This window comes from Eurosta solidaginis, chromosome 1 (genome assembly GCF_040869045.1).
Source record: "Eurosta solidaginis isolate ZX-2024a chromosome 1, ASM4086904v1, whole genome shotgun sequence".
In the NCBI taxonomy this organism is placed as follows: Eukaryota; Metazoa; Arthropoda; class Insecta; order Diptera; family Tephritidae; genus Eurosta; species Eurosta solidaginis.
In genome coordinates this window covers 302,140,234-302,163,040 of record NC_090319.1, presented here as the reverse complement: position 1 = coordinate 302,163,040, position 22,807 = coordinate 302,140,234, and the positions used below count along the sequence as shown (strand labels likewise).

The following is a 22,807-nucleotide window of genomic DNA, read 5'->3' as shown; positions in this document are numbered from 1 at the left end:
ACGTTGGCCGATTATCAGACCTACCCAATATGCTCACAAAATTTCATGAGAATCGGTTCAGCCATTTCGGAGGAGTTAAGCCTCTAACACCGTGACAGAAGAATTTTATATATTAGATTTGTGGAGGTTACAAGGGCTATACATAAATATAAAAAAAAAAACTAAAACCATTAAAGAATTAAAGTTTTGCCCTTGGTTATACGAGGGTTGCTATTTGTATTTTGAGCCTAATAATGAAAATACAGTAATTTATTATCGAAAATGGCTTTATTGTTTTTCGAAGTATTCTCCATGATAAGCGATACACTTTTGCATGCGTTCAAGCACTTTTCCACTCCGATTGAAATATTGAGGATTGAGCTTTTGTCAAATTATGCGGCATCCAACGCGAACAAATTTTTTTCACAGCTAAATGTTCATGCAATATCTCATTGATGCTCGTCATACAATGCTTCAATGTTTTGTTGCACAACAACTGATTTTGGACGACGTTCACGACTTTCGTCCCTGAGCGAACGGCGGCCACGATGGAATTCGTTATACCAGCGTTTCACAATGGCAAAGGATGGGGCTTCATCACCAAAAGTGGAGGTAAGTTGTTCAAAGCACTTCTGTCTTGATAATCCACATCGAAAGTCGTAAAAAATCACGAACACACGAAAATATTCACGAGTTAATTCCATTTTTTCGCTGAGATACAATTTTTAAGTTACTGTAAACAACACAAGTTGTGCTCAAATGTAAAAATTTTCTGAAGAAGGTTATGCTTAAAAACGTCAAACTCTCAGTGGAAAACGTCAGATGGCGCCCGCAAACAATTAGTGTTGCCAAGGCTCAAAATATAAATATCAATCCTCGTACTTAGGACCATAAGGAACATTTGATGTTCAATGGCCACGGGTGAGAAGATTGTACGCTATATTTCATTTTTGTTGAAACACTCTGATAAAACTAGAGTGGGATTTTTAGTCCTCCATAGATAAGTTGAAAAACTTAAAATTTAATAATTACTATTATGTAAAAAAAATGTCACTATATCATAGTATACATGGCCGATGTCTTTGCGAAACCATCTACCGACAAATTTCAAAACCACCCAAATATCACTATGTGAGACTTTTTAGCCCCCACCTCAGGGCATCCAGCTCCATCCAAAAAAAAAAACCTTTCATATTTGGATATCAATTTTGTAAAATAACGATTAAATTGAGCTTGGACTCATAATTGCATTTAAGCCCTTTCACTTAAATAAAGGTCCTAACGGGGGAAAACAGGAGCATTTTTGAGTATATACAAACTTAATACTCTTAAGCCCGGGTTTTCAGTAACTAAGCTTAAACTAAGTTTGGTTAAACTCTAGTCAAATTTAGACTCCAGTTAAACTACTGAGCAGTTTTACAGTCACAGTTTAAGGCCGCCTTTGGGGTATGCTTTTTTGTGCGGCAACATTGGTTTCTTATTATCAAGATAATTTGTAGATGCGGCAACAGCTGGATTTTGTTTACCCAACAAACATGGAAAAAAATTTCTTCAGAGGTGATATCCAACATCATTATTTAATTATTCGTAAATCAGATAGTTCTCTAGTTGATATCCAACTTCATTATCCAATCACTATCCAACCTTTGAGAAATTTTTTAAAATGTTAACTTAAAAGTTAATATCCCACATTGGATATCGAGTTGAGATGGAGTTGAAATCTCCAAGGGGATACCACCAAGCTAACAGCTGTTTATTGTGAGAAATAAACACCTGGTTGATAGCAGTAATGAAGCGTAATTAACCAAAAATAAATTATATGTATTTTATTTTATTTTCGTGAATATACTGTGGTATGGAATCTTACATTCGAGTCCAGTTAGAGAATCACAAGTAGGGAATTCAATTTTTTAAACTTAAGTAATAGCATTTTTGCTTTATGAAAATATTCCTCTTTTGCTGAGTATGCTATGATTCTCGAGTTGAGCCACCGTTTCGAATCAACTCTTGAGTTCTAGAAGTATGCCCAGTTATCGACATGAGCTCTAATGGTACTCAAGCCCAAATGCTTGCCGAGTATATTCGACGCCATTTCGAACGAACGCAAATAACTGATAGGTTAACTAGAGTTTATTCCTGCCATATCGGCCGCTTAAGCTCAGCTTAAACTTCAGTTAAAGTAGACTGAAAAATTGCAGAATAAGGTTAAGCGTAGTTTAACTGACAAACTGAGTTGAACTTCCTTTGAAAAACCAGGCCTTAACATAATAATTATAGTTTGTCATTTAAAAAATTTATAAAGAAAAAACTCCTGTGAAAAATAATTTTACTGCTCTCCTGTAAAATTTAAATGCCGTCAGATAGACGGGTTTGCAAATGGTCGATTGATGGTTCTGCAAAGGCATCGACGATATGCAAATTATAATAAGTTTTATAACTATCAGGTGGTACGCAAAAATGACGCTACATACCCTGTTTACTAAAATTCATTTACTTACATTTTTTTAATTTATGGTTTTTAATAATTACTGTTATTTCATTATTAATTGTTGTTTTTCGGAAAAATTGAGGAGAAAGAAATAAACATTTACTGGTATATTGCTATGCCACCACGTGCCATTATTTCGAAATTTTGTACTGTTTCATTTTAAGGTTAGAACCAAGGATAACTCGGCAAAACTGCTGCGCCTAAACCACTAGCCTGTGCACAAGTCACTTATCGTACCCGTCCTGCTATATGGGGCAGAAGCATGGACCATGACAACAGCATATGAAGCGGCTTTGGGAGTGTTCGAGAGAAAAGTTCTTCGAAAGATTTATGGACCTCTACGCGTTGGCGATGGCGAGTACCGAAGAAGATTTAATGATGAGCTGTACGAGCTATACGCAGACATCAACATAGTCCAGCGAATTAAAACGCAGCGGCTGCGCTGGCTAGGCCATGTTATGCGAATGAAAGATGATGCTCCGGCCAAGAAAGTGTTTCTATCGGAACCCGCCTATGAAAGCAGAGGTAGAGGGCGGCCCCCACTCCGTTGGAAGGACCAGGTGGAAAACGATTTAAACTGTTTCATTTTAAGGTTAGAACCAAGGATAACTCGGCAAAACTGCTGCGCCTAAACCACTAGCCTGTGCACAAGTCACTTATCGTACCCGTCCTGCTATATGGGGCAGAAGCATGGACCATGACAACAGCATATGAAGCGGCTTTGGGAGTGTTCGAGAGAAAAGTTCTTCGAAAGATTTATGGACCTCTACGCGTTGGCGATGGCGAGTACCGAAGAAGATTTAATGATGAGCTGTACGAGCTATACGCAGACATCAACATAGTCCAGCGAATTAAAACGCAGCGGCTGCGCTGGCTAGGCCATGTTATGCGAATGAAAGATGATGCTCCGGCCAAGAAAGTGTTTCTATCGGAACCCGCCTATGAAAGCAGAGGTAGAGGGCGGCCCCCACTCCGTTGGAAGGACCAGGTGGAAAACGATTTAAACTCCCTTGGTGTGACCAATTGGCGCCGGTTGGCGGAGCGAAGGAGCGACTGGCGCGCCTTGTTGGACGGCCATAACCGTTTAGACGGTTAAGCGCCAATTAAGTAAGTAAACTGCTTGTATATTCTTACTTACTCACTTCAGCTTATTTCCCATTTTCATTCTCAACAACACAAATTGTAAGTGATCTGATGTATTTGTCAGACTGAAATTGATTGGGCTACAAAACTACATAGGTACTCAAACAAATTCAGAAAACTTTAAATAAAAAGTGAGATATTTTTGTAAATTTTTTTTAAGTTTTCGAACTTGGTTTTAGAGCTTACGATTTCTTCTCAAACACAAGCGAGAATTCCGATTCTCAGGATCGGAAATTTTAATTGCAATCAAATCTTTGAAAAATAGTAATTCTTCCGGTCATGATGGCATCTCTAACGTTATGTTAAAGAAAATCTCATACAATATTGTTGATGTTTTAAAACATATCTTTAGCTTGAGTGTTACAAATGGCATTTTCCCAGAACAATTAAATTTAGGAATTGTAATACCGATTTTAAAAAAAGGTAACAAAAAAATATGGCTAACTATAGGCCGATTTCACTTTTGTCATCAATTACTAAAATTTTTGAAAAAATTGTAATAGTAAGGATGTTATCGTACTTTGAAAAAATAAATTTTCTTAGTCCTTTGCAATTTGGTTTCAGGGATGGTCTTTTTACGGAAGATGATCTTTTGGACTTCCGCTCAACTATATACAAGGGTATAGATTCAAAAAAAGATTGTGCTGGGCTTTTTGTGGACATTACAAAAGCATTCGATATGGTTGATCATGGCCGTCTTTTAAATAAGCTTTATAATTTGGGAATTCGTGGCTTGTTATACAATTGGTTTGTTTCTTATTTAGGAAATCGAACCCAGAGAGTAAAAATAGGCAACACTCTTAGTGAGACCAAAGTCATAAACTCTGGTGTACCACAAGGATCGGTTCTTGGTCCCATATTATTCCTTATCTATGTGAACTCACTATTTATTCAACCTTTCAAGGGCAAAGTCGAAGCATTTGCGGATGACCTATGAATTGCATATAACTTAACGGATCCTTTAAATTTGATAGCGGATCTTAACCACAATATACACATACTTCGGTCATGGTTTGCGGAACATAAACTGGTTGTCAGCAATAAAACCAAATTAATGTGCTTTAGTCCAAAACTTCAAGAAGCACAAGATCTTCATATAACTTTTCACAGTGGAATATGCAAACGTAATATCCTATATAGTAATAAGTGCTCCAACCATCGTTATGAGTATTCTTTTCATAATAATATGGCATGTGACTCTAACTGCTTTGAAATTGAAAAAGTGAATAGTTTCAAATACCTAGGAGTCACAATTGACTGTAATCTTAACTGGAATGAGCAAATCGAAACTCTAAGAAAATACTTACTTTCACCCAATCGTATACATTACCGTCTCAGGAAATACGTTTCAAACCATACACTGAAAACAGTTTATTATGGTATATTTCCTTCAAAATTAGAATATGGAATAAGTTGCTGGGGTGGTGCTTACTCCAATAAAATCAATCAATTAACTGTACTGCAAAAATGTGCGGTAAGAAAAATTTTTAATTGTCACGTCGGACTCGCTCCTTTGACTTATTTAGAAGATCAAATATATTCCCAGTTCGGCATTTGTTCTATTACAAAGTTTTAAAAATTTTTTACATGAGAGGTGGCTATTTGCAAAATCCAACACGAGGTATTTACAGCCTGCGTTTCTTTGCCGGTTTTTCGAACAACATTGTTTAGAAATTCCTACACTGTCTTATCTTGCAAACTTTTTATTTCCCTTCCAGAAAACATACGAGACATTAGATTCAGATCTGAGTTAAAAAAAAAAATAAAAACTTGGCTTCTTGAGTTTGATACCAATCAGATAGAAATTTTGATGCACTACATTGTATAATACAGCTACATATAGTCTTTACTTTTATATAAGCATTGTATAGTTTAGAATTTTCTTTTTTCTGTTTTCATATGAGGAATTCTGTAAACTTAACCTTTATCTTCTTTCTTCAAATTGTTTCGTGACTCCATTTAGTCAATTTGTTTTTGATATATTTTGTTCACCCCACTATTAGTATTTATATAATTGAATTTGTTAAAACATGATGTGACATACAACACTATTTTTATTATATAAAATAAAGATGTCACTAACTATTCTCTAAGTAATGATATTGTAGACAAGTAAAATTAAGCTATCGTTATATGTACATATACTTATGAAAATAATGAAATAAATAATAATAATAATGAATATAATTTCGAGCTCTCGAGCTTTACGAGTATTTCGAGATCCGAGAATGTTGCGAGAAGGCGAGTCTCGCGAGAAATCCCTTCTCGAACAAATTCGAGAAATCGAAAGCTCTACTTGGTTTGCACAGATTTACTTGAAATATTTTCATACTCTATCGAAAAAAAAATGTTATGTATGTATGTATGAAATTTGATACAAATGCCAACAAATATGGTCATGTTCGCTGCTGCATATATATGTATGTATGTATGTATGTATTTACTTTTCTTGTAATCGTACAAAATATGTATGTAACAGTGATATAAATTGCAATTAAGTGTTTTAATTAACATTTTTGCGGTTTTTTAAATTTTTGAATTCAAAACTTAAGTTGATGAGAAAGAAAATGTGTTTAAAAAACAATCATACATGCAGAAAATAAAATTGTACAGACATCGTGTCGAATTAGAAGTATTACTTCCAAGAGTTGGATGTTTTTGAATATGTTCTGGTTTTTGCATTTCATGTTGAAAATTAACAAACAAGAAAACATGAAATTTAAATTGTAGACTTATACTAAAAAGTAGTGATAGCCATTATTACGGTCGCGAAACTTTTGTCTTTACAATTTTAAAGAAAACTGTCAAAGTAATGATTACACTGGATTACAAATTCCAACTTTTTTTCTACACCAGAGACGCCATTATGAAACTCCTATGTAAAATCACCCCCTGATTCCGAAAATCAAGGTTATTTTGGATTATATGGTAACGTTTTTGATATATTTACGAAATACCGTTATTTCGAAAAAAAAAATTGGGTCCACTTAATCATATATATCTCAAGAACGAATTGAGCAATTCCAAAACGGTTTGAAGTTTTTAAAAGGCAATCAAATTTGTTATAAACTGTGGATACAACACTTTTTGTGGGTCCCTGCAGGTTCAAAGATAACGAACAATCATTACGGATATTTAAATTTTTTTTTTTTTAAATATAAAAAAATTTGTAATTTGCGAGGAAGGATCTCGAAAACTTTTACTTTTTGCAGATTTTTTCTTTTCTCTCTGAGCTCTGTTATATTACAAAAAAATAAGCTTTCATTCAACAAAATCGATGGACTAATACAAAAGTTATAAACATTCATGGAAATATTCGAGATCCTTCCACGCAAATTACAAATTTTTTTTATATTTTTACAAAAAAAATTGAAAAATCCGTAATGATTGTTCTTTATCTTTGAATCTGCAGGGCTTAGCAGAAAGTGTTGTATGCACAGTTTATAGCATTCATTATCTTTAAAAAGCTTCAAACCGTTTTGGAATTGCTCAATTCGTTCTTGAGATATATATGATTAAGTGGACCCAATTTTTTTATTTTTTTGAAATAACCGTAATTCGTAAATATCTCACAAACGTTACCATAGAATTAAAAATAACCTTGATTTTCAGAATCAGGGAGTAATTATACATAGGAATTTCATAATAGTGTCTCTGGTGAATTTTGGCTGTAAACCAGTGTTATATGCAAAAAATATTGCAAGAAGTAAGTCAGTAATATTCAAAGAACGTTACGATCGCGATATTATAAAATTGATAAATTGTGGTAGACTAATTTCCAAACTCGGTAAAATTTCAACACAAAACTCAATAAAACCGTCTTACCATATCTAAATTTGAAATTGCATCTATTGATACTGGGATCAAAGAAAATAATTCCTAACCCTGTTTGATTTATTAGCATTTTAAAATGTATACAAATGAAATGCGTCATATCTTGATAGTCTAAGTAAATCCTTTAATGTGATATGAATATTGGCGTAAATATCTTAAGGTCATCCATGTCCAAACTTTTGTCAACATTTCTAAAACGAGGGCTCACATAGAAAAATTACTAGTGCCACTGAATTCAACGGACTTGAATGAACTGTATCCACCTCGTTTACTGCTTGATTAAATATAATTTCCGGCTGAGAAATTGTACCTGAATTATCAATGGACCAAATGTTACGTTCGCGACAAGTATAAAAAGCAAGAATAAAATTAAAGGGTATAACATTTCTTATTGAAGTTTTGGTGTTGTAATATTGAAAATTTGACATGTATGCAAAGAATTAAATTTGTGAAAATTTTTCTTCCCATGGTATTAAACTTTTCCCCCTTTTCTGTTACAGTCGGACACCATTTCTTTCAAGTTTAAGATATTTACTATGAGCCGTACATATGTACTTCCAAAAATCTTGAGATTTGTTTCGAAGAAGTTTGACAAATTAATCGCAGCTTAATTTTACGTTTGTAAAAGAAGGGCAACTTCGTATAAAATCTTCGCAGCTACGATTATGATTTTAAAGATTTTTAAAGTTGTCTTGGTATCAACTTTGAACCGAGCTTGCACCTTCATCACAATATCCAAATGTTAAGTAATAATGAAGAAGCTCTACGTGAACGTATGTCAACGTTTTTTGATCGTGCAAGATGTAATTTATTTATTAGCTCAGAGAGGTCTGATTTGGTGGAAACTCTCATATATATTTAATGGCACAGATTCAGGATATGTAGATAAACTTACAGTAGGAGACCTTACGTTAACTCTCCCCCACATACTAACGAGCTGACAACGCATGTTTTTCAAGCATGGTTTCTAGTTTTCGACTGGCTTCTACTAAAGATATTTGAGCATAAAACACTTTCTAGATAACACTTTCTAAATAAACGACACATTTTTGTAACAGAACTGCAATTACAAAACTTAATAGAGCTTGGATGTTGGGGTGTCCAAACGTTTGCTTGTGACTCAATCACAACAGCACGGTTAAGGGATTTAACCTAGTGAGATCACGTACGTCTTTGAGACGTACGTCGTTTTAATTTTACTCTCAGTCTGCCACAATCGTATAGAGAGAACGTTCTCATTTTCAGTTTTCTTGGCTACCATTACCAGCTTGTCAGTGGGGGGTGTTTTTCAGTCTAAGAGACGTATCGTTATCTTTTACGTGACTACAAATTTTATATGTAATTTTTGCCTAAAATGGTAATTTTAGCTAATATTTTTTTAAGTATAGTTTAAAACAGTTAATCATTCAATTGAAGTACAAAAAATTTATTATATTTTAATTTTTTTGCTATAAACTGAGGTCTTTCGAAAAAGACTGATTTTTGTAAGGACAAGTCCAAGACAAGTCAATCTTAATTGTTAATATATTAAAAAACAATATTTTTCTTTAAAAAACATTTAAACGAAGTGAATATATATCAAATAAATGATTAAAAAAAGCAAAAAAAAAAAAAAAATAAATGTAAGTAATGTAGGGTCCTTAAACTTGAACACGTCTCTTAGACGTTTCTTTATAGGGTAAAAAAAGAACGTAATTTTTGTAGGGTTAAATAAATTTTTTTAACGCAGATAGACAATAGTCAAGAGGGATCTACTGGCTAACATTATCGCAAATGAAGGTCCTATGGCTCCTGAGATCAGTTATTTTTGAATAATTGTTTAAACGTTTTGTGACTCAATCACGCCAGAACGGATGAATACATTTGAGTAAAATTTGACTCAAAGATGGACAACAGTATAAAAGAATTTACTGGCAATATTATTTGAAAAAAAGGGAGTGAGGTTCTACATAAGATAAGAACCACTTTCTTATCCGGAGCGTATTCATTCATTCGTATAACATGGTCTAGCCAGCACAGCCGCTGCGTTTTAATTCGCTGGATTACGTCGATGTCTGCGTAAAGCTCGTACAGCTTATCGTTAAATATTCCCCGGTATTCGCCATCGCCAACGCGTAGACGTCCATAAATCTTTCGAAGAACTTTTCTCTCGAACACTCCCAGAGCTGCTTTATCTGATGTTGTCAGGATCCATGCTTCTACACTATATAGCAGGACGGAAAGGATAAGTGACTTGTAGAGTATGATTTTCGTTTGCCGAGAGAGGACTTTATATTTTAATTGCCTACCTAGTCCAAAATAACATTTATTGGTATGAGTGATTCTTCGCTGGATTTCAGAGCTGATGTTGCTGTTAGTGTTAATGCTGGTTCCCAAATAAACGAAGTCTTTTACTATTTCGAAATTATGGCTGCCAACAGTAGCGTGGTTACCAATGCGCATTTGCGCTGACTCCTTGCTCGATGACAGCAGGTACTTCGTTTTGTCCTCATTCACCATCAAACCCATCTTTACCGCTTCCTTTTCCAGTTTGGAGTAAGCAGAACTAACGGCGCGGGTGTTTAGGTCGATGATATCAAAGTCATCAGCATATGTCAGTAATTGCGCGCTTTTATAGAATATTGTTCCATTGTAATAATTGTATTGAATAATAACTTTTTCATGATTATCTCAGTATAGCTTCGAAATTGTTTTCGAGAATATATCGGACCGTTTCGGGAATGTTTTCGGAACCGGATCAGTTGAGATTGCTTTCGGGACTATATCAAGACCATTTACAGATAATTTGGTCAACAAGTGTTCCAGGGGAGTGCTATGTCTAATTAAAAAAAAATTGAGTGTATCCTTCTTTCTATGCATCATTGTGGGTTTAACTCCGGACTATTTGCAATTATGTGCTCTACAATTTCGGGAAAGTTTCAAGATTATTTTCTATTTGTATTTTCTTCGTGCGGACTGAGCTTCGTGTATAGGCTATTAAAATATTTCTTTTTAGGTAAAATTTTTAGAAATGAACCAAAATCTCTGTGGGTCGAAAAAAATTGAGATTGAATCTAAGTCTAGCTTATTCGAAATCTCGATTAAGCAAGAATCCGAGAAAGTCAAAATACGCTAGTGGCTTCAATCTTGAAACAATTACCACCGGAAAAGACAATATACTCGATTAGGGTTGCAGATATGTTGATATTTTGTCAGGAGGTATCAACGCGATAATAATATCAGAGAAAACTTTTTTATCTCGAAAGCTGCAAGGCGCATCTGTTGGGCTTATTGGGTAAGTAGTTGTACTCGTATAATTATAAATACATATACATATTTTACATATGTACTAAGTAAGTATGTATATTAAGTAGTCAGATAATTATTTTTCACAATTCAGTGAATCAAGAAATTTGTGTGGTGATTAATTGAAAGCGCAGGCAATTTATTTTCAACTATCATTGCTATGTATCGCATTGTTGTAATTGTTATTAAATTTTACTATTTACAAACATGTTCACTCGTGCCAAACTGCAATTTTCCAAATGTTTGCATGTTGAGCACATTTAATTCAGCGACAAAAATGAAATCAAAATGGAAATGCCATATTGTAATCAATTGATTAAAACAAAAAAAATTAATTTTAATGAACGTCAGCGACATGGCAACACGGCGACACATGCAAAGTAAACGTCCATTTGGGTACATTTTTTAGCCCGAAGAAATAATAGATTAAAATATTGAATATAAAAATATGTAAGTGTTTGCATGCAATCATGTCAAACCGTTGCTTGATGACAGCTGTCACCGTTAACTACTTATACCAAATGTGTGCATACAATCTAATAATTTTTGTACAGTAAAAGAAACAAAAAAAGCCAGCACAGCAGAAATTTCCCAATCAAATGCAAACAGTCAATTTATCAAGAAATTTAAGGCAATTACCAACAACAACAATAACGTAATAATGCAATTCAGTCTTTTTTTGTTGTAGCTGTTTTGTTGTTGTCAAGCTTTTCTGGCGCTCACAGAAAAAAAAACTTAATGAGCTACGAATTAAGCTCGAATAGTCTAAGGGGATAATTTAGTGAAATTTGAAATGCGAAGAGTGACACAAAAAGCAATTATGACCAAACAAGCAAACGAATAAAAAAAAAATGGGAGAAAATTGTCAACCATTGTAATCGGCGCGCCATTTCCCTTGTAAATGCGACGATTGAGTGAACATTGGCCATTAAAATTTTGATATGCGTTTGCTTGGCACATTAAGCGCTGCCGCCATTACCCGATAACTTCTTATTTGTTTAATATTTAAGTTGAGTTTTTAAGGGAATGTACTTATTTATTTTTATGTACCGGCATACATACCTACAAACACATAATGACATATTAGACCGTGAGAAAACAACGAAGATTTTACAATGGGTGGAAAAATATTGACCTTTAGAGCTCCCGTGTAGACCGCACTAGAACTATTGGGTTATATCTTTAAAACCTCTGGACTCATATTCTTTACACTATAGCTCTTTACATCTGACGGTTGGTATTTTTCAAAACCTTGTACACTTAACCTGATGACGTCGTGGATGTCCCCACACAAGAAAGGAAGACGGATCCATTGTGTTGGTATTGTGGGGAAGGAAAGGGTTTTTGGGCGAGCAGTTGCAAAATTCAGCCTTTATTGTGGAACATATTCCAACGACTTGATGTCATTTGACTTCACGACGGGTCCGTAGTACGAAATTTCGCCATTAAAATGATACTCTTGGCTGGTTTCGGGGCGCATCACTCACACCTGCTCACTGAGAGGAATCTTCGTTTCAACGATGAAACAGAAAGTGGTTGAACGTTTTACAAACATTGCAACACTTTGGTGACGTTGGTTGCTAACAGCAGATCGCCGGCAACTATGCAACAAAACTGGGTGGAGTAGATGTCAGATTGCTTATGTGACAGCCTCTGGGGATACTGTTCTGACTAGGCTTTTTTCAATTTCTTCTTGTGGTGTGTAGCTTTTTAATAAATTGGCTCTGGCTCATTCGCATAACTGAAAGTATTTGGCTTTGGAAACTGACTATTGAAATTCGAGACATAGATGGTGGTATACTCAGTAGGTGTGGCTCCCACGTAACGCTATAAGGTGGATGACAGAAGCTATAAGGTAGTATATTATTCAAGATGAAGACGGAGGAGAGACAAGGTGCTGTAGAAGAAGCAACTTAAAGTGTCCAAGCGAAAGTCAGGCTAAAGAGAGGTCTGTGAACTCCTGTCTGAGGACTCGAGAAATTACAAGAAGACTGAAAATTTCGGAGGCCGTCGAGACGCATCATTCACTCACGTCAATCAAAAGAAACATAAATACGGAGTTCATGACATAGCGATATGCAACTACACCTCCGGGCCAAACAAACAAACATGACTGATTTGGATAGTAACAGAACAGAGGAAACAGGTCAAGGAAATTAATCGTTATAATTACTGCCACAGCCCCGGGATATGGAGCTTCACTTTGAGAGAATGTGAATCCCTTTGTACAGCGTTACTGGAGTTGCGGCTAAGAGGACAGCAAGAAAACTGTCACGCGCTCCCTATGCGAATGCTCAGCTCTAGCAGACATTAGGTTTCACACTCCTTGCAGTGATATTCTATAGGAACTTCCGAAAGTTGCAAGGTTCTACGTTAAAGATATCAGCAGGTTCATCGACGTTTAAAAATGGTTTGAACAAACTACCGAATGTTCTTATAACAATCAGCAATAATTGTTTCTAGGGCATAGCACCTCAAAATGGATCTCCCTGCTCTACTTGAGCTCGGGTCCTTTCTAACCGGGCAGCACAGCAACTAACCACCCAACGTACCCCCGCTGCGGATACTATAGGGTTCAAGAGAGCTCGAAAAATAAGTAATGTGGCGCATCCATGGTAAAGAAGGGCGTTAATTACGACACTGAGACTCAAAAGGGGGCAAAACACGCCTAGTTCTTAGAAAGAAACGTAAGGCCTAATAAAGTGACTGCGAAGAGGTTAAGATGCTGCCTTATAACACCTGGGGAAGAAAAGGCTCCACCCTCCCCCCAATGCTATATAGCGATGGAAATAACTATCCCAATACTCCAATCCTACCTCTTTTTGCATGTATGATACCATGCTTGATTTTGAGTTTCGTGGAAAGTTTTCTGGATTTGCTTCTAACGTATAGCAACTGCGAAACAACAAAAACGCTCAAATGTCTCTCATCATACCCGTCATGATGGACCTGTCGCAATGGTGGACGATGCAGAGAGAAGATGGAACGACGATTTCAGTATTCGATAGAAAAGAACTTCCTGAGATTTCTTGTTTCTCTGAGTTGGGAGAAAGAGTTTAAGTCATCAAGAAGCAGGAATGTCTGGCAATGGCCAAAACCCGCCTAAGTGTCTAAGCGCCAAATAATGATGATGACAAAAGAAGTACTAGTGTTTGACAGGACCTGACTTGACAGGACCGCAAGCTAGTTAGCCCAAGAAATTATTATTGTCATGTCACAGTGATCGCCTTGTTTATTCGCGCTTGAATAAGAAGCTTACGGCGTGACGGGGGTCTCTGGACATCATGCACAAAATATTGTAGGTTACAGCTATGAGGGTTCGAGGAGCTTATACAAAGATTTGGTTATTAACTCACGGAGTATTCGGGTTTAAGGTTTTTTTAAGTTGAAAAAGTTGTACAACATATTCAGGCCGTTTCCATCTTTCAAGATCTTAGAAAAATTTGATTATTTTAAGGTAGGTCTAATAGTCATACATACATACATTCCATAGATGTGTATGTATTTATATAGGTAAATATGTATGCATTTAAATTGCCTAACACATTTTCTTTTCAAGTTGTTTGTTCTCCCCCGCCCCATGCAAATGACGAGGGTCTGTTATAAATCTTAGCCCAAAATTAGTAGGCGTCCGAACTTTTCTAAATGCATAAATAATGGCACCGCCTACTGAATTAAACACTTTTGCTGGCATTAAATAATTAAGTATATTTAGACCGGTGATTTTACAAGTTTTGAATGCTAATATTACTGTGTTTAGGGAATTAAGGGCACTATACGAGGGATATCTTATATATTTTAGCAACGAAACTGCTCTTCACTCTTTGGCATCTATCGTTGACTGGTCGATTCACTTCAAGAACGCACACTGGTGGAATTTTTGGATATAGCAGGTGGCTTTAATAATGTTATTGCGGGGGCATTCACTTTGACCTTAATGAGCCTGTGAATCGACGCATGCCTAGTTGAGTTCCTACACAAACTGCTTACTTGCGGAAAGATTAACACGGAGGTAGATTGAAATGCGCTCTATAGGCTGGTAAATAGAGGCACCCCGCAAGGAGGTATTTTCCATTCGCTTCGCCTCATGTGGTTGGAGAGCCATGAGGTTATTGTGCAGGGAAAACTCCCTCAGTTTCTCCAGAATATAATGGAGGTTGAATTATCAACAATATATAACTGGGACTCGGCATCAACACAGAAAAGCTGAACTGGTCCTTTTCACAGGAAGGTACTTCGCAAGGTTGGCGGTAAAAGCCTGGCTTTCAACGTTTACAAGTATTTTAATTTAGGGACCGGCATTTACAAAGACCATGAACTCCAAAAAGTCCAGAGGAGTTCGGAGCTCTCCACTAGATTTGCCAGCAAAGGAAATAGCCAATAATGCAGCCCTGCGACCTAGGAAAATATTTATATTTAAATAGTTCGACGCAACGGCAAGCGAGGTCAGGCATTCCATACCACACTTTCGATCGCACCACAGTTGAACTTAAGGCTTTAATAGCCGCTTGTTTATCGTAGTCGTTTTTGACTTATCTAACCGTAGTAGCACAGAACATCATGCTTAATTGCGGCAACCTCCGCTTGGACCCTGCAGTGATCAGAAAACTTAAACATGCGGCTCAAATCAAACGCTTGACAAAAAAAAAACCCTCCTCCATCTTCTACCTTCGAGTCATCCGTCTGCCCCATATTAGTTTCTTTACCCACTCCTCTCTCGAGGGTATGACTGTTTTGAAACTTGCACAGGGGCAATTGTTGGCTCACAAGAGATACATACATACGAGTATATCCTACGCAACCACATTTTAAATTAAAAGTACAGAATTGAGCTTAGCACGAAAACTCAAAACATTGAAACTATTTCACTTGCATGCGCAGCATGGAAAGAGAAAAACTAGAAAAGCACAGTAAAAGCACTTAAGCATTATATGGACTGTTAAGTGCATAACTTTATCTACACTTATGCGATTTCCCCGCATAAAATTAACTAAAAAGTGTGTGTATCCACTATTCTCCACTTTCAATTTTGGTGTGCTTTAAACACTATGGCCGACCTAAAAGTTTAAATCACGTTTAACGCGGTGGCCTTACTGCTGCTGCCCATTCTCAAAAGCAAATCGAACCTCTTATTCTATAAGATTGTGGCCGCCATTTATAAGCCCTTTATCAAAGCCAAATTTTTTCTTGCTACATATTTGAGGGTTGAAAATGGCATCGATGAAAGATATAACTACCCTCCACCTACTCACACGCCCACAAAATAAAAATTGTACACAAATTTGTAATCATTTTCAGCATTGTTGCTACTTACAATGTAAGTTTAAACTGTAGAAGTAGATATGTATTTCAGTGTTAAAAGGGAGTAAAATTGTAGAAAAATGGCAGTCTGAGACAAATTGAAATGTAGCGTTTTTCATTGTTTCACATTTAATGCGTTCATGAATTTTTAAAGTGCATATTTTCATTTTACACTTTTTTATTATATACACGTACTTATATAATATTTATGTTCACATTTAAAGGGAGTGAATTTGTCTAGAATGTTTTTTTTTTATATGTATTTAATACTTGAGTCCAGGACTTTTGTTTTTTTGCCTTTGCACACGCAAAAAATACGAATTAACTTATACCTAAATGTTGGATTTTCTTTTTGAAATTTTTGACAGCTCTTTTTTTGTTTAAAAAACATTTTAATTATAAAATAGACAGCTGATTTAACAGCTTAATATTTTTTTATTCCACTTATTCGAACTTGAAATGGTGAAAGCTACGCTGATTCAAGGATAATATTCTCTCTGCGGGGAAATCATTAACTAGTTATACAAATATAATATATATGATTCAGATCTAGACCTAAAGTGCCAAATATGAACTAGTTCGATAGTTACTAGAATTTCTCTAGCTCACAAATCGACAGAGTGGTTTTTTATATTTTATATTTAACATTGGCAAACCGGCAGACGTTGTTCTGCTCTAGCTTTTGTCTATCTGCACAACTTTTAAACAGTTTTTAACTCTTACTCTCCTTTCCTTATCTTTTTATTCACTCGTCCCTCTGCCTTTCTCTTATTCTGCGTCTCTTTCTTCCTCTCCGTCTTTTCCTTTACTTCTTCTCCGCTCCATCTATCCCTATCTCTCTATCTTCGTCTAACTCTATCTTTTTTCCGTCCCTCTTTTCTTTTCTCTCTAGTTCTTCTTACTCTTCTCCATCCCTTGTTCCCAGTCCCAGTCGCAGTCCCAATTCCAGTCGCAGTTCCAGTCCCCGTCGGTCCCTGCTCCATCTCCCGGAAAAAAGTGTCGTAAATATTTATCTGGAAAATATACATACATTCCAAATTTAAGACAAATCTAACCGTGAATAAAATTTGTTCGAATAGATCGGTCCCTGGTCCATTTCTCGGAAAGAAACCTCACAGGAACGCTTACCTATCTTTCAAGCTGGATAAAACTGCACACGGTGTGCAAATTTGATTAAAATTCATTAAATAGTTTAGGAGTCCATCGCGGACAAACAAAGTGACATGAAATTTATATATATTAAGATAGATATACATACATACATACATATATGATAATTACGATCTTAACAAAACAAAACGGGTACTAGCCTTAAAGGCTTCGACCATGAGAATGCTTTGTTGTAGTGATAAAAACACTTCCCGAAGGTTTTGGTGGGTGTTATCGCGATTGATGGTCCTTTGTCGGATAGAGAACAAGCACCCTTAAGGTACAGGGCCTATCATCTCGAGAACAATTTTATGTGACCACATTGAACCTCCAAGGCTATTCCACCTCCAACCCCCTACTTTCTTGAGGAACTTGGGGTCGCCAAAAAAACAGGATTCGCCGCGGTAAGGTGAGGTTGACCATTGGGTTGGAGAAGCTATAAATTGAGCCTCTTGAATCATTTGGGTATTTTACTTGCCTCTTATTACAGGCATACCTGCAGCGGGTGTATTCTAAGCTTCCTAACCTGCCTTACGGGAATTTTATCACCATAGATTCAAAAGAGTACATTTAGACAATGCAGGCATCGGAAGGCCGGTAATGCGGAAAGGGACCAGCTAAAATGTTTTGAATTTTCGCCTGGATCAGAATTCGCTTAAAAAGGTTGTAGATATTTCCAATGCAGATATTTATTGAGTGATTTGGAACTATAAAAAGGGGATAAATGTGTTAATATATCATATTATTTGAAAAATCTACTTTAATGAATTATGACTAATGACCAATATTCTTCCGCTGTCAAGCCCTCTACATCTCCCTGTGTTACTCTCTATCCTTCTCCCCTTCCTCTGTTGTTCACCCTGACCTCTGTATCACTCTGATGTCTATACCCCACCCCAGAATTACATACACTTTTTTAGAATAGGTCGGGCCTGCTCAATTTTCCGGAAAGAAAAGTTTCTCAATAATTGACCTGGCAAAGACGTCTCACCACAAATATTTCCTTAAACACGGAATAAAAGTTTGGACAAACGTTATTACAGATTGAGTCTTGACTGCCTGGCCGATTTTAATTCCTCATCGCAAAGCACGTCAGCCATCCCTTTGGCATGCAAGCAGATCATCATTTCTTCTCAACTGCCTACTTAGTCCAAAGTATCAATTGTTGGCAAACGTCGTTCTGCGTTTAATGTATAGATTGACATTCTTTTCCATCTCATGTTGTTGTTGTTGTTTTTGTAGCGATAAGGATAGACCCCGAAGGCCTTGGAATGAGGAACTCTGGCTGCAACAGAATAAATGGATACCTCCCTGACCTCTCCAGTTTCTTCGCCTCGCGAAACCCGGCATTATCACCGACTAAATCCTCCGCGACCTTATTTACAACATGGACGTCCCAAATGTCGACCATTTTGAACATCCACGTCGATGGCACTCCGTTACCGACTGTCCTGCACCCCAAAATCTTGTGTGTGACGTTTGATCAGGATCTACATTTTGGTGAGCACGCAGCCGCAATTGTTCCGAAAATTCAGAGTCGTAATAAAATCCTTAAATCCCTTGCTGGCAGTACTTGAGGAAAAGACAAAGAAACGCTCATTACCATATACAAAGCAATTGGCCAGCCGATTGCATGCTACGCGTCCCCTATATGGTCGCCGAGCCTATAAACTACCCACTGGAAGAAGCTACAGGCCTGCCAAAATACTGCTCTCAGAATCGCCACGGGGCTGTCTTGTTATGTCCCCAGAACACCATCTACATAATGAGGCGAGAATACTCCCCATCCGGGAGAGAAATGAGATGCTAACCAAACAGTTCCTGTTGAATACCCAGAAACCTGGGCATCCCAACAGACATCTGATTGATGAACCAACACCGACTAGGGGTTTAAGGAGTCATTTCCGTAAGCATTTTGAGGAAATACGGCACCTTATAACTCAGCCGTATGAAGCCAAAAAACACAAGCAGGTCCTTGGTGAACTCCACAAACAGGCGTCGGACCTTTATGCCAGGAATTGCCCGGTGAATCCAGTACTCAAAGAACAGTACCCAAAACTTGCAGAGGAGGAACGCATACTCCCCAGGGAAACGCGAGTCACTTTATCTCAACTTCGTTCTGGATACTGTAACAGGTTAAACACTTACCTATCCAGAATCAACCCCGACATACAAAATATATGCCCCGCTTGGAATGTGTTCCCACATGACACCAACCATCTCTTTAATTGTAATGTGTAACCAACGCCTCTAACACGCCTTTCATTATGGTCCACCTCTGTTGAAACAGAAAGTTTCCTTGGACTCCCGTTAGGGGATATTGATGACAATTTGTGATCGGTCGCAACTATTAGGTGGGGCGAAGCACTGCTACAACAACAACAATACCAACAGGAACTTTGGGTCGCCAGAGCCTCGGCTGTTAAATAAACAGGATTCGCCACGGATAGGTGAGTTTGACAATTGGGTTGGAGAAGCTATATATTGCGCTGGCAACCCCTTGAAAGGGTTGCGCTACACAACCGCTTGAATGAATTTGGTATTTTAGTCGCCTCTTACGATAGGCATACCTGCCGCGGGTATATTCAAAGCCCCCCAACCCGCGGGGTATTTTCCCTCTCATATTTTATTATATTAGCTAATTTACCTAAACAGTTTGGAAGTTTTCGAAAGATAAACAGGCTTCAGATTAGAATTCAGCATGTCGAAAATACAGACAAATTTTCTCTTTGTGTGCCTGTGTAACGAATTTAAATTTTTTATCGGATACAGCTTCATCAGCCTAAGAAACTTCATGATTAAAGATTTTCTTTCCGATCAGATTATTAATTACGACCAGCTTGTTTAAGTATCGTTATATTAATAAAATAAATACAATTTTAAACTTTTCTAAAACAACAGCTTATTTTTTATTTAAAAAAACACCACTCACCTCCACTTCGTGCGACGATTTTGAAACCAGGTTTTCACTTGAGCATCGGTCATTTTAAGACCCCGCGCTAACGCCGCTCGTTCGGCAGAAGCTAAATATTTTTGTTTGTGAAAACGTTTCTCCAATTCGGCAACTTGAATGCGTGTGAAGGAGGTGCGGGGCTTTTTCCGCTTCGGAGGTGTACGATTTTGATATGGATGACCAATGCGACGTGTGATGGGAAAAGCAGCTGCAAATAAATGTTGAACAACAAACAAACTTCTTTAATATTATCATAAAAAGCGCTTGAAAGAGTATATTAGAAAAAAATATTACATATCAAACGAACATAGCATAAACAAAAACTTATGCAATTAAGATTGCAAGTGAATGGGCACGCAATTCTAAAGACATTGTCATAAATGTCTAAGCGATTATTGTCCGCGCCGACAGACGATGGCGTCTAAACGAACGCACAACAAAATTAACTAATTTAATTGTAGGGTTCAGTTAAGTAACCAAATAAAAAAAAAAACAACAAACAATTTGTAAAGTAATAAATTTCGAAAGATAACAAGCAATTTCCGATATTTATTTCCGGTGTGTTGAGGAGTATGAATGGGTCTGTTAGAGTGTCTCAAGAAATGTGTTTGTATCTCGCTTTGTACTAATGTACCTGTTCATTGACTTCAACTACTCATCTTCTGCAAGAATGCGCCACAATGTATTGTACCAATTATCCTGACTCTCTCTCTACCTGCTGTGAAATCAATTAGACACTTCAAAATGACCGCGCCTCTGGCAGCGAGCGTGCAACCAGTCTGTCTGCGTCTATATCTAAACGCATATATTTGTATTTTTATTTTGATGTGATCCTAATTGCTGTTGTTATCCTAAATTTGGCTTATCAGTCATACATAAATACAATAAGAATTGTTGCGTGCCATTAGCGGAAGAGGTGAGGTGTGTCACTGAATATGCAGCTACAACACAGAAAGACCTTTGTGTTCCTCACGTAGCTCAACGCATTTTTTTGTTTTCTATTTTCATTCATAAAATTAATAATTTTATTTTGTTGCGCTTCTTTTCTTCTGATAAAAAAATATGCAACAAAAACACAAGCAATTCGATTTTTATACTCAGTTGAGCATGTCCGTCCGTACGTCCGTCCGTCCGCCCGTCCGTTAACACGATAACTTGAGTAAATATTGAGGTATCTTGATGAAATTTGGCATGTAGGTTCCTGAGCACCCATCTCAGATCGCTATTTAAAATGAACGATATCGGACTATAACCACGCCCACTTTTTCGATATCGAAAATTTCGAAAAACCGTGAGTTGAACTTATGACGCAGAATAGAAAATTAGTAAAATTTTGGACAACGGCGTGGCACCGCCCACTTTTAAAAGAAGGTAATTTAAAAATTTTGCAAGCTGTAATTTGGCAGTCGTTGAAGATATCATGATGAAATATGGCAGTAACGTTACTAATATTACTATATGTACGCTTAATAAAAATTAGCAAAATCGGAGAAGGACCACGCCCACTTTTAAAAAAAAAATTTTTTAAATTAAAATTTTAACAAAAAACTTAATATCTTTACAGTATATAAGTAAATTATGTCAACATTCAACTCCAGTAATGATATGGTGTAACAAAATACAAAAATAAAAGAAAATTTCAAAATGGGCGTGGCTCCGCCCTTTTTCTTTTAATTTGTCTAGGATACTTTTAATGCCATAAGTCGAACAAAAATTTACCAATCCCTTTGAAATTTGGTAGGGGCATAGATTTTATGATGTTAACTGTTTTCTGTGAAAATGGGCGAAATCGGTTGAAGCCACGCCCAGTTTGTATACACAGTCGTCCGTCTGTCCTTCCGCATGGCCGTTAACACGATAACTTGTGCAAAAATCGACATATCTTTACTGAACTTAGTTCACGTACTTATCTGAACTCACTTTATCTTGGCATACAAAATGAACGAAATCCGACTATGACCACGCCCACTTTTGCGATATCGAAAATTACGAAAAATGAAAAAATGCCATAATTCAATACCAAATATGAAAAAAGGGATGAAACATAGCAATTGGATTGGTTTATTGACACAAAACATAACTTTGGAAACAACTTTGTAAAATGGGTGTAACACCTACCATATTAAGTAGAAGAAAATGAAAAAGTTCTGCAGAGCGAAATTAAAAGCCCTTGGAATCTTGACAGGTATTACATATATAAATAAATTAGCGGAATCCAACAGATGATGTTCTGGGTCACCCTGGTCCACATTTTGGCCGATATCTCGAAAAGGCGTCCACCTATAGAACTAAGGCCCACGCCCTTTTAAAATACTCATTAACACCTTTCATTTGATACCCGTACCGTACAAACAAATGGGTAGCAGGCGTTTTCTCCTTAACTCTAAAGACTATCAAAACAAGTAAGGAAGGCTAAGTCGGGTGTAACCGAACATTACATACTCAGCTGAGAGCTTCGGAGACAAAATAAGGGAAAATCACCATGTAGGAAAATGAACTTAGGGTAACCCTGGAATGTGTTTGTATGACATGGGTATCAAATGGAAGGTATTAAAGGGTTTGGGCCATAGTTCTACAGGTGGACGCCTTTTCGAGATATCGCCATAAAGGTGGACCAGGGGTGACTCTAGAATGCGTTTGTACGATATGGGTATCAAATAAAAGGTGCTAGTGAG

At 36.8% G+C, this 22,807-nt stretch overlaps 1 protein-coding gene across 1 annotated transcript in view; it reads right to left on the bottom strand.

Moving 5' to 3' along the window:
- Positions 1-22,807, bottom strand: part of C15 (homeobox protein C15) — a 124,438-nt gene that overhangs the window by 53,133 nt on the left and 48,498 nt on the right. Inside the window, exon 3 of the mRNA XM_067771847.1 lies at positions 20,112-20,340. Within this exon, the coding sequence (XP_067627948.1) occupies positions 20,112-20,340 (229 nt within the window). The remainder of the gene's footprint in view (positions 1-20,111; positions 20,341-22,807) is intronic.